The 15746-nt window shown below is 36.8% G+C and overlaps 1 protein-coding gene across 1 annotated transcript in view; it reads right to left on the bottom strand.

The window, feature by feature from the left end:
• LOC145780679 (uncharacterized) overlaps positions 1–15746 on the bottom strand; it is a 104452-nt gene that overhangs the window by 77060 nt on the left and 11646 nt on the right. Inside the window, exons 4-10 of the mRNA XM_082592299.1 lie at positions 14263–14433; positions 12909–13100; positions 10464–10634; positions 8215–8406; positions 5770–5940; positions 3522–3713; positions 1071–1241 (exon numbers count right to left, since the gene is read on the bottom strand). Of these exons, the coding sequence (XP_082448425.1) occupies positions 1071–1241; positions 3522–3713; positions 5770–5940; positions 8215–8406; positions 10464–10634; positions 12909–13100; positions 14263–14433 (1260 nt within the window). The remainder of the gene's footprint in view (positions 1–1070; positions 1242–3521; positions 3714–5769; positions 5941–8214; positions 8407–10463; positions 10635–12908; positions 13101–14262; positions 14434–15746) is intronic.

Raw genomic sequence — 15746 nt, 5'->3', positions numbered from 1 at the left:
CATGCGCTCAGAATGCACCAAATTCAAAGTATTTTTTCAAAATTTTTTGGGGGAGGCCTCCCAGACCCACTCCACTTGGTGTCGCCTTTTCGCCCACCGGCCGTCAAACCCCCCTCCCCTTTCAAAATACTTTGCTACGCTACTGAATTGGATCATTGTCATTGGGGCACGCAAAGCACATTCCGCACAGGGCCCGAAATACCCTAAGACCGGCACTGGTTGTTATCATCGTGTGAGAATAATAATAGTCACAAAGCTAGAGAACCGAACTTTTAACTGACCAGTTGAGTATTATATACCATACACCTCTCAAGAATCTTCTTAATCATTAGCGTACACAGAAAATGTTTATTGGGGAGTTGAAATAATGCATGAAGTTACGCTTAAAAGAACTATGATAATCAACTTTTACTCCACGACAGAAACAAATCTTGGCTTATATAAGGTTACAAAATGTAGGTTTGTAATTATGCTTATCATCAGAGGAGCAAGATTGTTCATTAAATCTATTCGACGTTACGCTTTTTGGTTGAGGACCAGACAATTTTTCCACCCCTTCCACGTTGGGTGTGTATTTATTATGATTGTATGGATGGTTTCTGACTATGTGCATGTATATTACACCAGGCTGTCTCGTAAACGACAGTCTTGCAACGGATTACTGTTTCTGCTGCGCAAAGCCGCAAATAATTTAAGAGAGTATAGAACTGTTGAAATATTTAGTTGAATGCTTGCTCTTCTGCTGTGCGGTCGGAAACATTTAGAGCTGTCCCGATTCTGAATCAGTTGAAGATGTAATGATGCTTGAATGCTTACTGGATCGTTGAGGTTGTTGCAGTGTTTCCATAAAATTTTTGTGTTGATAGCAACATTTCTGGGAGCATGTATTGTCACAGTAAAAGGAGTAAATAATTGTCACTATTATCACGGCATGGCATACATGTCTGCGTTACTATTGTCGTGTGTCGGCGGTCACTCATCTTCAGTGCTATAGATGTTAATATGGTGAAAACGAAGAACTAACCACTCACTACAATAGACTGCAATACATAAAAAAAGAACAAACTTACCACACATTTGAGGCGGGTCGTTATTTAATCCATCATTGTCACAAGTTGCCATGCCGACAGAATCAGTATTGCAAAAGTACTCAACCGTTGTACCGATCGTATAGCCGACCATACCCATAGCCACAGCTGGGGAGGTTGTGCAATCGAGAGTCGCGCACAAGTCGGTGCATCCTGTCAAAACAACAATATAAAAACTTCATCTCGCGTACCTACTGTACTGTAAAAACATTAAATACAGTTAATTCTAAACTGTTTAGCAAGGTTTTAGTTACGAATTAAAACCCAACCGATGAGCAATCATTTCGGGAGCCTATATGAAACATGTGAGCATATTTTGCAATTTTAAGTCTGCGGTAAATTACCAACAATTATTGTCGCTTCTACATTTTTCTAGAGCTAGACCCTTACTACGTTTAGCATATATGCAGTTTTGTTTTTTGGTAATAGTCAGAAATAAACTGAACTGAATCTTCTTTTGGCATCGACGACCTCGGATGAATAATTAAACCAGGTATTCCTATGATATGTTATATAAATGATTGTTTTTGCCTTGTCGTTAAATTGTTTCAGATGAGTTTGTCTTTGTTCGCCGGGTGCCCGCTTTCCAAAAAAAATTACCAGTATAGAGAGATGGTCTAGCTTTGGCTTTCTTATCACTTGGCTAAGAAATTTATATTATCAAAGAAATGGTTCACTATATAACTGATAAATTACAAATACACTAGGAGTTTCGGCTTCTTTTTTCGTTGTTATGACCATTGTTTTAGTTTTTTTCATTTAGTTCCATGCAAGCCATGGTTCCATGTCAAATATTTTGCTCTTCGTACACACAATATCCAATATGTTCTACAGTTTTACTTCTGAGTCAGCTATCAAAACGGTGTCGTCAGCATATCGCATGTGGTTAATGTTGTTTCCTCCGATGCTAATACCTCTTTTATTATCAATATGTATTAAAATATTTCACTGCATAATGAGAAAAGGGCAGATGATAGCGCACAGCCTTGTCTTACTCCTTTTTGAATGGGTGCGTTGTCACTGCAATCTTTATTGATCCTGGTAGCAGCTAATTGTCTGTAATTTAAATTTAGGATAATTCTTAGGTCTTTGTCGTCAATTCCAATTCGGTCGAGCATGCCTAACATTTCATTGTGTTGGACTTTATCAAAAGCTTTTTCATAGTCGATGAAGCACAAGCACAGATCTTTTTGCATTTCGATTGATCTTTGAGCAAAGTTTTTCACAATGAAGACAGCATTCCTTGTTTTTTTTTTATCAGGCATAAACCCATATTGGCATTTGTTTATTTGTGGGTATAATTTGCTTCTAATTCTGTTCATGGTGACTCTCAGCAGTAGTATGAGACATTAGGCTAATTGTACGATATCTTGATCAAGTTTGACACACACAAAGCTTCGAAAACTATACTAAAATAAGCTTTCTATATATTAGGAGGTTAACGGTTTGTGAGATATAGCCTACTACATGATTTTCCATTCAGGCACGTTTTAAACCTTTCAAGGGTTTGCCACCTTTTCCAGTTTATTAACGTGCTGGTAGGTCTATAATCGATTTTTGTAGTAAGTATCTTTTTCGTCCCGCACTCGTTAATGACGAAAAATAAAATGACTCATTGATTGAGTTTAACAACCTTGCTAGGTTAGCCCTGCTGCCAGACATGACAGATCAATCATGTGATTAAACAATGCTTTAACAATTGTTTAACTGTGATGAAACAATAAACCAAATCAACATTCAACAATGCTTAGTTGTGACATAACAATAAACCATAGACCCTACATAACAAAATTTCAATCCGATAGAATCATTGTGTGTGCATAAGAGAAAATAGTAATGAATGAAATAACGCTTTTGTTTCCGTCAGTATCAGGAGGGCGGAATTAAATAATCCAACGGGCCGGATTTGGCCGCGGGCCGTAGTTTGCCCATATCTGTTATGGCGCATCATCAGTTTACTTTTTTAACAATACAGCTGTAAGAAAATGTAGTCTACTTAGCTTAGTTTAATGATTTTTCATTCAATAAACTATCCAGCCACGACAGTAAATAATGTGCTGTTTTTCACAAGCCTTAATTTAAAAAAAAAATGCAACGTAGGCTCCAATTTAAATTCAAGTTTATCTAATTTGAACGCCTTAATAAGGATCATTGAATAAAATTTTGGAATGCCAGAATAACATTACCAGAAATTCAAAATTTCATTTGTTTTTTCTGAAACAGCAAGACAAAGCGGAAGTAAACATTTTTATGGTAAAAATTATTTTTCATCACTTTTGCTATCGACAAGTGTTTGGCAAGCTTAAAGCAAGGCAATTGCATCAGGCAAAGTTTTTAAAACACTTTTTTCTCTGCTGCATGCATTAAACGGTTGTTAGCTTCCTCTAACGATTGCACTTAGCCAACTTAAAAAACGTAAGGTTAAACACTTACTGCACTCAGGTAAATTAGTATTCGCCATAGATATTGACCAAGTCCCATCGTTCTGACACCTTGTTGGGGTACTGGGTACTGTTTCTCCGGCATTGCATACGTATGATACTTCTTCATTTATCATATAAACACGATTGGTGTCACGTGGGGGTACTTGACTAGAGAAATCCAACACATCGGGCGGGCCGCAACCTTAAAAGTACATAAAAACGCTTCAACATAGAATAAAAATATATTTTTGATTTGAAGCACAAGTTAATTTTAAGATGCAGTTATTTCTTGAAGAGGTGAGGCTACATTTCACAAGCAACATCCCTGTATACTATGTACTCAAAAAGTTTTAAAAACTTAAAAATAAACATTATAACAATGGGTAAGTATAGCAAAACAAAGCCGTCATTTTGAAATCCGGTCTCACAGGTAACAACGGCGTAATATATAATATGTAATTAACCTGACGTTGAATTTAAACTATCATTTTCATTTTTGTTATGTTCATACAACAACAACGTGTGGTATTTCTCGTGGAGCACAGTATTTATCATTAATATCTATGCTCTTAAATGTTTCTTTTAAAGATCACCTACTAAATTACTTAAGACTACCTAAGATTCTAAATGTCATATAAGACTAATACATTGATCCATCATCCAATAAACGCATCTGTAGTAAAACATGGCTATATTCACGTTTCTAATTTGGCCTATTTACAAACTCATACAATATGCAAAATACGAAAAAAACGCATAACAGACAAAAGTGAAAATTTTTGCGCAATTCTTCCAGAGAGTCTTGGTTTATCTGAATTTGGCAAACATTTTTGAAAAAATAAATTACTAAAAGTAGCCGACAGTTCCTGCTTAATATGGTTGTTATCAGTGCCGGTCTTTGGGGTGTGCAAGCCGTGCGATCGCACAGGGCCGCAAATTAGGGGGCCCGCAATTTACTCAGAAAATGCAGTAATTTTTGCCATTTCCAATGGAAAAAATTCAATTCGATTCACAAGCAAGTACCGGTATCCTTGAAGTCAGTTGAGGCTTTAGGAATTAGCAACAAGAACACATGGAGACTCAGCTTTATTTCCGAAAAATGCCAGAGAAAACATGATCTTATCCTTTTGCTATGCCACCGGACAGCACCATTTTACAGTTAATATTCATACCCAAATTTCTGTTGAACATGCGCTCAGAATGCACCAAATTCAAAGTATTTTTTCAAAATTTTTTGGGGGAGGCCTCCCAGACCCACTCCACTTGGTGTCGCCTTTTCGCCCACCGGCCGTCAAACCCCCCTCCCCTTTCAAAATACTTTGCTACGCTACTGAATTGGATCATTGTCATTGGGGCACGCAAAGCACATTCCGCACAGGGCCCGAAATACCCTAAGACCGGCACTGGTTGTTATCATCGTGTGAGAATAATAATAGTCACAAAGCTAGAGAACCGAACTTTTAACTGACCAGTTGAGTATTATATACCATACACCTCTCAAGAATCTTCTTAATCATTAGCGTACACAGAAAATGTTTATTGGGGAGTTGAAATAATGCATGAAGTTACGCTTAAAAGAACTATGATAATCAACTTTTACTCCACGACAGAAACAAATCTTGGCTTATATAAGGTTACAAAATGTAGGTTTGTAATTATGCTTATCATCAGAGGAGCAAGATTGTTCATTAAATCTATTCGACGTTACGCTTTTTGGTTGAGGACCAGACAATTTTTCCACCCCTTCCACGTTGGGTGTGTATTTATTATGATTGTATGGATGGTTTCTGACTATGTGCATGTATATTACACCAGGCTGTCTCGTAAACGACAGTCTTGCAACGGATTACTGTTTCTGCTGCGCAAAGCCGCAAATAATTTAAGAGAGTATAGAACTGTTGAAATATTTAGTTGAATGCTTGCTCTTCTGCTGTGCGGTCGGAAACATTTAGAGCTGTCCCGATTCTGAATCAGTTGAAGATGTAATGATGCTTGAATGCTTACTGGATCGTTGAGGTTGTTGCAGTGTTTCCATAAAATTTTTGTGTTGATAGCAACATTTCTGGGAGCATGTATTGTCACAGTAAAAGGAGTAAATAATTGTCACTATTATCACGGCATGGCATACATGTCTGCGTTACTATTGTCGTGTGTCGGCGGTCACTCATCTTCAGTGCTATAGATGTTAATATGGTGAAAACGAAGAACTAACCACTCACTACAATAGACTGCAATACATAAAAAAAGAACAAACTTACCACACATTTGAGGCGGGTCGTTATTTAATCCATCATTGTCACAAGTTGCCATGCCGACAGAATCAGTATTGCAAAAGTACTCAACCGTTGTACCGATCGTATAGCCGACCATACCCATAGCCACAGCTGGGGAGGTTGTGCAATCGAGAGTCGCGCACAAGTCGGTGCATCCTGTCAAAACAACAATATAAAAACTTCATCTCGCGTACCTACTGTACTGTAAAAACATTAAATACAGTTAATTCTAAACTGTTTAGCAAGGTTTTAGTTACGAATTAAAACCCAACCGATGAGCAATCATTTCGGGAGCCTATATGGAACATGTGAGCATATTTTGCAATTTTAAGCCTGCGGTAAATTACCAACAATTATTGTCGCTTCTACATTTTTCTAGACCCTTACTACGTTTAGCATATATGCAGTTTTGTTTTTTGGTAATAGTCAGAAATAAACTGAACTGAATCTTCTTTTGGCATCGACGACCTCGGATGAATAATTAAACCAGGTATTCCTATGATATGTTATATAAATGATTGTTTTTGCCTTGTCGTTAAATTGTTTCAGATGAGTTTGTCTTTGTTCGCCGGGTGCCCGCTTTCCAAAAAAAATTACCAGTATAGAGAGATGGTCTAGCTTTGGCTTTCTTATCACATGGCTAAGAAATTTATATTATCAAAGAAATGGTTCACTATATAACTGATAAATTACAAATACACTAGGAGTTTCGGCTTCTTTTTTCGTTGTTATGACCATTGTTTTAGTTTTTTTCATTTAGTTCCATGCAAGCCATGGTTCCATGTCAAATATTTTGCTCTTCGTACACACAATATCCAATATGTTCTACAGTTTTACTTCTGAGTCAGCTATCAAAACGGTGTCGTCAGCATATCGCATGTGGTTAATGTTGTTTCCTCCGATGCTAATACCTCTTTTATTATCAATATGTATTAAAATATTTCACTGCATAATGAGAAAAGGGCAGATGATAGCGCACAGCCTTGTCTTACTCCTTTTTGAATGGGTGCGTTGTCACTGCAATCTTTATTGATCCTGGTAGCAGCTAATTGTCTGTAATTTAAATTTAGGATAATTCTTAGGTCTTTGTCGTCAATTCCAATTCGGTCGAGCATGCCTAACATTTCATTGTGTTGGACTTTATCAAAAGCTTTTTCATAGTCGATGAAGCACAAGCACAGATCTTTTTGCATTTCGATTGATCTTTGAGCAAAGTTTTTCACAATGAAGACAGCATTCCTTGTTTTGTTTTTTATCAGGCATAAACCCATATTGGCATTTGTTTATTTGTGGGTATAATTTGCTTCTAATTCTGTTCATGGTGACTCTCAGCAGTAGTATGAGACATTAGGCTAATTGTACGATATCTTGATCAAGTTTGACACACACAAAGCTTCGAAAACTATACTAAAATAAGCTTTCTATATATTAGGAGGTTAACGGTTTGTGAGATATAGCCTACTACATGATTTTCCATTCAGGCACGTTTTAAACCTTTCAAGGGTTTGCCACCTTTTCCAGTTTATTAACGTGCTGGTAGGTCTATAATCGATTTTTGTAGTAAGTATCTTTTTCGTCCCGCACTCGTTAATGACGAAAAATAAAATGACTCATTGATTGAGTTTAACAACCTTGCTAGGTTAGCCCTGCTGCCAGACATGACAGATCAATCATGTCATTAAACAATGCTTTAACAATTGTTTAACTGTGACGAAACAATAAACCAAATCAACATTCAACAATGCTTAGTTGTGACATAACAATAAACCATAGACCCTACATAACAAAATTTCAATCCGATAGAATCATTGTGTGTGCATAAGAGAAAATAGTAATGAATGAAATAACGCTTTTGTTTCCGTCAGTATCAGGAGGGCGGAATTAAATAATCCAACGGGCCGGATTTGGCCGCGGGCCGTAGTTTGCCCATATCTGTTATGGCGCATCATCAGTTTACTTTTTTAACCTTACAGCTGTAAAAAAATGTAGTCTACTTAGCTTAGTTTAATGATTTTTCATTCAATAAACTATCCAGCCACGACAGTAAATAATGTGCTGTTTTTCACAAGCCTTAATTTTAAAAAAAATGCAACGTAGGCTCCAATTTAAATTCAAGTTTATCTAATTTGAACGCCTTAATAAGGATCATTGAATAAAATTTTGGAATGCCAGAATAACATTATCAGAAACTCAAAATTTCATTTGTTTTTTCTGAAACAGCAAGACAAAGCGGAAGTAAACATTTTTATGGTAAAAATTATTTTTCATCACTTTTGCTATCGACAAGTGTTTGGCAAGCTTAAAGCAAGGCAATTGCATCAGGCAAAGTTTTTAAAACACTTTTTTCTCTGCTGCATGCATTAAACTGTTGTTAGCTTCCTCTAACGATTGCACTTAGCCAACTTAAAAAACGTAAGGTTAAACACTTACTGCACTCAGGTAAATTAGTATTCGCCATAGATATTGACCAAGTCCCATCGTTCTGACACCTTGTTGGGGTACTGGGTACTGTTTCTCCGGCATTGCATACGTATGATACTTCTTCATTTATCATATAAACACGATTGGTGTCACGTGGGGGTACTTGACTAGAGAAATCCAACACATCGGGCGGGCCGCAACCTTAAAAGTACATAAAAACGCTTCAACATAGAATAAAAATATATTTTTGATTTGAAGCACAAGTTAATTTTAAGATGCAGTTATTTCTTGAAGAGGTGAGGCTACATTTCACAAGCAACATCCCTGTATACTACTCAAAAAGTTTTAAAAACTTAAAAATAAACATTATAACAATGGGTAAGTATAGCAAAACAAAGCCGTCATTTTGAAATCCGGTCTCACAGGTAACAACGGCGTAATATATAATATGTAATTAACCTGACGTTGAATTTAAACTATCATTTTCATTTTTGTTATGTTCATACAACAACAACGTGTGGTATTTCTCGTGGAGCACAGTATTTATCATTAATATCTATGCTCTTAAATGTTTCTTTTAAAGATCACCTACTAAATTACTTAAGACTAGGCTACCTAAGATTCTAAATGTCATATAAGACTAATACATTGATCCATCATCCAATAAACGCATCTGCAGTAAAACATGGCTATATTCACGTTTCTAAATTGGCCTATTTACAAACTCATACAATATGCAAAATACGAAAAAACCGCATAACAGACAAAAGTGAAGATTTTTGCGCAATTCTTCCAGAGAGTCTTGGTTTATCTGAATTTGGCAAACATTTTTGAAAAAATAATTTACTGAAAGTAGCCGACAGTTCCTGCTTAATATGGTTGTTATCAGTGCCGGTCTTTGGGGTGTGCAAGCCGTGCGATCGCACAGGGCCGCAAATTAGGGGGCCCGCAATTTACTCAGAAAATGCAGTAATTTTTGCCATTTCCAATGGAAAAAATTCAATTCGATTCACAAGCAAGTACCGGTATCCTTGAAGTCAGTTGAGGCTTTAGGAATTAGCAACAAGAACACATGGAAACTCAGCTTTATTTCCGAAAAATGCCAGAGAAAACATGATCTTATCCTTTTGCTATGCCACCGGACAGCACCATTTTACAGTTAATATTCATACCCAAATTTCTGTTGAACATGCGCTCAGAATGCACCAAATTCAAAGTATTTTTTCAAAATTTTTTGGGGGAGGCCTCCCAGACCCACTCCACTTGGTGTCGCCTTTTCGCCCACCGGCCGTCAAACCCCCCTCCCCTTTCAAAATACTTTGCTACGCTACTGAATTGGATCATTGTCATTGGGGCACGCAAAGCACATTCCGCACAGGGCCCGAAATACCCTAAGACCGGCACTGGTTGTTATCATCGTGTTAGAATAATAATAGTCACAAAGCTAGAGAACCGAACTTTTAACTGACCAGTTGAGTATTATATACCATACACCTCTCAAGAATCTTCTTAATCATTAGCGTACACAGAAAATGTTTATTGGGGAGTTGAAATAATGCATGAAGTTACGCTTAAAAGAACTATGATAATCAACTTTTACTCCACGACAGAAACAAATCTTGGCTTATATAAGGTTACAAAATGTAGGTTTGTAATTATGCTTATCATCAGAGGAGCAAGATTGTTCATTAAATCTATTCGACGTTACGCTTTTTGGTTGAGGACCAGACAATTTTTCCACCCCTTCCACGTTGGGTGTGTATTTATTATGATTGTATGGATGGTTTCTGACTATGTGCATGTATATTACACCAGGCTGTCTCGTAAACGACAGTCTTGCAACGGATTACTGTTTCTGCTGCGCAAAGCCGCAAATAATTTAAGAGAGTATAGAACTGTTGAAATATTTAGTTGAATGCTTGCTCTTCTGCTGTGCGGTCGGAAACATTTAGAGCTGTCCCGATTCTGAATCAGTTGAAGATGTAATGATGCTTGAATGCTTACTGGATCGTTGAGGTTGTTGCAGTGTTTCCATAAAATTTTTGTGTTGATAGCAACATTTCTGGGAGCATGTATTGTCACAGTAAAAGGAGTAAATAATTGTCACTATTATCACGGCATGGCATACATGTCTGCGTTACTATTGTCGTGTGTCGGCGGTCACTCATCTTCAGTGCTATAGATGTTAATATGGTGAAAACGAAGAACTAACCACTCACTACAATAGACTGCAATACATAAAAAAAGAACAAACTTACCACACATTTGAGGCGGGTCGTTATTTAATCCATCATTGTCACAAGTTGCCATGCCGACAGAATCAGTATTGCAAAAGTACTCAACCGTTGTACCGATCGTATAGCCGACCATACCCATAGCCACAGCTGGGGAGGTTGTGCAATCGAGAGTCGCGCACAAGTCGGTGCATCCTGTCAAAACAACAATATAAAAACTTCATCTCGCGTACCTACTGTACTGTAAAAACATTAAATACAGTTAATTCTAAACTGTTTAGCAAGGTTTTAGTTACGAATTAAAACCCAACCGATGAGCAATCATTTCGGGAGCCTATATGGAACATGTGAGCATATTTTGCAATTTTAAGCCTGCGGTAAATTACCAACAATTATTGTCGCTTCTACATTTTTCTAGACCCTTACTACGTTTAGCATATATGCAGTTTTGTTTTTTGGTAATAGTCAGAAATAAACTGAACTGAATCTTCTTTTGGCATCGACGACCTCGGATGAATAATTAAACCAGGTATTCCTATGATATGTTATATAAATGATTGTTTTTGCCTTGTCGTTAAATTGTTTCAGATGAGTTTGTCTTTGTTCGCCGGGTGCCCGCTTTCCAAAAAAAATTACCAGTATAAGGAGATGGTCTAGCTTTGGCTTTCTTATCACATGGCTAAGAAATTTATATTATCAAAGAAATGGTTCACTATATAACTGATAAATTACAAATACACTAGGAGTTTCGGCTTCTTTTTTCGTTGTTATGACCATTGTTTTAGTTTTTTTCATTTAGTTCCATGCAAGCCATGGTTCCATGTCAAATATTTTGCTCTTCGTACACACAATATCCAATATGTTCTACAGTTTTACTTCTGAGTCAGCTATCAAAACGGTGTCGTCAGCATATCGCATGTGGTTAATGTTGTTTCCTCCGATGCTAATACCTCTTTTATTATCAATATGTATTAAAATATTTCACTGCATAATGAGAAAAGGGCAGATGATAGCGCACAGCCTTGTCTTACTCCTTTTTGAATGGGTGCGTTGTCACTGCAATCTTTATTGATCCTGGTAGCAGCTAATTGTCTGTAATTTAAATTTAGGATAATTCTTAGGTCTTTGTCGTCAATTCCAATTCGGTCGAGCATGCCTAACATTTCATTGTGTTGGACTTTATCAAAAGCTTTTTCATAGTCGATGAAGCACAAGCACAGATCTTTTTGCATTTCGATTGATCTTTGAGCAAAGTTTTTCACAATGAAGACAGCATTCCTTGTTTTGTTTTTTATCAGGCATAAACCCATATTGGCATTTGTTTATTTGTGGGTATAATTTGCTTCTAATTCTGTTCATGGTGACTCTCAGCAGTAGTATGAGACATTAGGCTAATTGTACGATATCTTGATCAAGTTTGACACACACAAAGCTTCGAAAACTATACTAAAATAAGCTTTCTATATATTAGGAGGTTAACGGTTTGTGAGATATAGCCTACTACATGATTTTCCATTCAGGCACGTTTTAAACCTTTCAAGGGTTTGCCACCTTTTCCAGTTTATTAACGTGCTGGTAGGTCTATAATCGATTTTTGTAGTAAGTATCTTTTTCGTCCCGCACTCGTTAATGACGAAAAATAAAATGACTCATTGATTGAGTTTAACAACCTTGCTAGGTTAGCCCTGCTGCCAGCCATGACAGATCAATCATGTCATTAAACAATGCTTTAACAATTGTTTAACTGTGATGAAACAATAAACCAAATCAACATTCAACAATGCTTAGTTGTGACATAACAATAAACCATAGACCCTACATAACAAAATTTCAATCCGATAGAATCATTGTGTGTGCATAAGAGAAAATAGTAATGAATGAAATAACGCTTTTGTTTCCGTCAGTATCAGGAGGGCGGAATTAAATAATCCAACGGGCCGGATTTGGCCGCGGGCCGTAGTTTGCCCATATCTGTTATGGCGCATCATCAGTTTACTTTTTTAACAATACAGCTGTAAGAAAATGTAGTCTACTTAGCTTAGTTTAATGATTTTTCATTCAATAAACTATCCAGCCACGACAGTAAATAATGTGCTGTTTTTCACACGCCTTAATTTTAAAAAAAATGCAACGTAGGCTCCAATTTAAATTCAAGTTTATCTAATTTGAACGCCTTAATAAGGATCATTGAATAAAATTTTGGAATGCCAGAATAACATTATCAGAAATTCAAAATTTCATTTGTTTTTTCTGAAACAGCAAGACAAAGCGGAAGTAAACATTTTTATGGTAAAAATTATTTTTCATCACTTTTGCTATCGACAAGTGTTTGGCAAGCTTAAAGCAAGGCAATTGCATCAGGCAAAGTTTTTAAAACACTTTTTTCTCTGCTGCATGCATTAAACTGTTGTTAGCTTCCTCTAACGATTGCACTTAGCCAACTTAAAAAACGTAAGGTTAAACACTTACTGCACTCAGGTAAATTAGTATTCGCCATAGATATTGACCAAGTCCCATCGTTCTGACACCTTGTTGGGGTACTGGGTACTGTTTCTCCGGCATTGCATACGTATGATACTTCTTCATTTATCATATAAACACGATTGGTGTCACGTGGGGGTACTTGACTAGAGAAATCCAACACATCGGGCGGGCCGCAACCTTAAAAGTACATAAAAACGCTTCAACATAGAATAAAAATATATTTTTGATTTGAAGCACAAGTTAATTTTAAGATGCAGACTTTATTTCTTGAAGAGGTGAGGCTACATTTCACAAGCAACATCTCTGTATACTACTCAAAAAGTTTTAAAAACTTAAAAATAAACATTATAACATTGGGTAAGTATAGCAAAACAAAGCCGTCATTTTGAAATCCGGTCTCACAGGTAACAACGGCGTAATATATAATATGTAATTAACCTGACGTTGAATTTAAACTATCATTTTCATTTTTGTTATGTTCATACAACAACAACGTGTGGTATTTCTCGTGGAGCACAGTATTTATCATTAATATCTATGCTCTTAAATGTTTCTTTTAAAGATCACCTACTAAATTACTTAAGACTACCTAAGATTCTAAATGTCATATAAGACTAATACATTGATCCATCATCCAATAAACGCATCTGTAGTAAAACATGGCTATATTCACGTTTCTAATTTGGCCTATTTACAAACTCATACAATATGCAAAATACGAAAAAAACGCATAACAGACAAAAGTGAAGATTTTTGCGCAATTCTTCCAGAGAGTCTTGGTTTATCCGAATTTGGCAAACATTTTTGAAAAAATAATTTATTGAAAGTAGCCGACAGTTCCTGCTTAATATGGTTGTTATCAGTGCCGGTCTTTGGGGTGTGCAAGCCGTGCGATCGCACAGGGCCGCAAATTAGGGGGCCCGCAATTTACTCAGAAAATGCAGTAATTTTTGCCATTTCCAAAGAAAAAATTCAATTCGATTCACAAGCAAGTACCGGTATCCTTGAAGTCAGTTGAGGCTTTAGGAATTAGCAACAAGAACACATGGAGACTCAGCTTTATTTCCGAAAAATGCCAGAGAAAACATGATCTTATCCTTTTGCTATGCCACCGGACAGCACCATTTTACAGTTAATATTCATACCCAAATTTCTGTTGAACATGCGCTCAGAATGCACCAAATTCAAAGTATTTTTTCAAAATTTTTTGGGGGAGGCCTCCGGCGGTCACTCATCGGCGGTCACTCATCTTCAGTGCTATAGATGCTAATATGGTGAAAACGAAGAACTAACCACTCACTACAATAGACTGCAATACATAAAAAAAGAACAAACTTACCACACATTTGAGGCGGGTCGTTATTTAATCCATCATTGTCACAAGTTGCCATGCCGACAGAATCAGTATTGCAAAAGTACTCAACCGTTGTACCGATCGTATAGCCGACCATACCCATAGCCACAGCTGGGGAGGTTGTGCAATCGAGAGTCGCGCACAAGTCGGTGCATCCTGTCAAAACAACAATATGAAAACTTCATCTCGCGTACCTACTGTAGTACTGTACTGTAAAAACATTAAATACAGTTAATTCTAAACTGTTTAGCAAGGTTTTAGTTACGAATTAAAACCCAACCGATGAGCAATCATTTCGGGAGCCTATATGGAACATGTGAGCATATTTTGCAATTTTAAGTCTGCGGTAAATTACCAACAATTATTGTCGCTTCTACATTTTTCTAGACCCTTACTACGTTTAGTATATATGCAGTTTTGTTTTTTGGTAATAGTCAGAAATAAACTGAACTGAATCTTCTTTTGGCATCGACGACCTCGGATGAATAATTAAACCAGGTATTCCTATGATATGTTATATAAATGATTGTTTTTGCCTTGTCGTTAAATTGTTTCAGATGAGTTTGTCTTTGTTCGCCGGGTGCCCGCTTTCCAAAAAAAATTACCAGTATAGAGAGATGGTCTAGCTTGGCTTTCTTATCACATGGCTAAGAAATTTATATTATCAAAGAAATGGTTCACTATATAACTGATAATAGGGGTAGGCTATACATATGGGGTATCTCAAAGTCAATTGGTGACACCTTCAAGTTATTCAGTATGCTCAGCTGATTGTTTTAAGACCTCAACCGGGTCATTTGAGTTATTTTCCAGACAGTGCCGGCAAAAACAGTGTTTCGGATTGCACACTATGAAAAATCCCAGATTTTACGCCAAAAAGCTAAATGCAGTCTTGAGAAAAGTACACACCAATACGCAAAGTTTGCAATTTCACTTCAGATATTCAATCGGTACTTGCAAACACATGTAGCAAAGCGGGCATCACATTTAAGCAATCACGGCAAGCTCTCCAAACAATCTCAAGGAGTTTTTACAACCATACATATTACCTCAAGGTCGATGATGTTCCAGGATATGTGCCTCCAACAGATGGAACTATGTCAAAAACATCTCGTTTATCAACGGACTATGAATCCTACAAGCATGTGTTGCCTTCTCTACAAGTCATTGATGGTATAAAACATTTACAAGCGATTCAAAGCAAGAAAAATTGTGCCCTTGCAATATTGGATGCGCATGACGAAGAAACAATAACAATACATTATGATAGTACCACAAGAAGAATCACAGGAGAATGGACATCCATAATAATGAAGTTCAGTGGTGGTAAACCATTTTGATTAAGACCTCTATCTTTTGCGGTGGAAACCAGAGAAAATATCACAAGATCAAAGTAAATCCGATTAACACGAAAGAACAAGGCGAAACTGAACCTGACCTTGATTCTAACTAAACAGTGTGACTCCGTG

Source organism: Aplidium turbinatum, chromosome 12, assembly GCF_918807975.1.
Source record: "Aplidium turbinatum chromosome 12, kaAplTurb1.1, whole genome shotgun sequence".
Taxonomy (NCBI): Eukaryota; Metazoa; Chordata; class Ascidiacea; order Aplousobranchia; family Polyclinidae; genus Aplidium; species Aplidium turbinatum.
The sequence above is the reverse complement of the archived record's forward strand: the minus strand, read 5'-3'. Positions and strand labels throughout refer to the sequence as shown.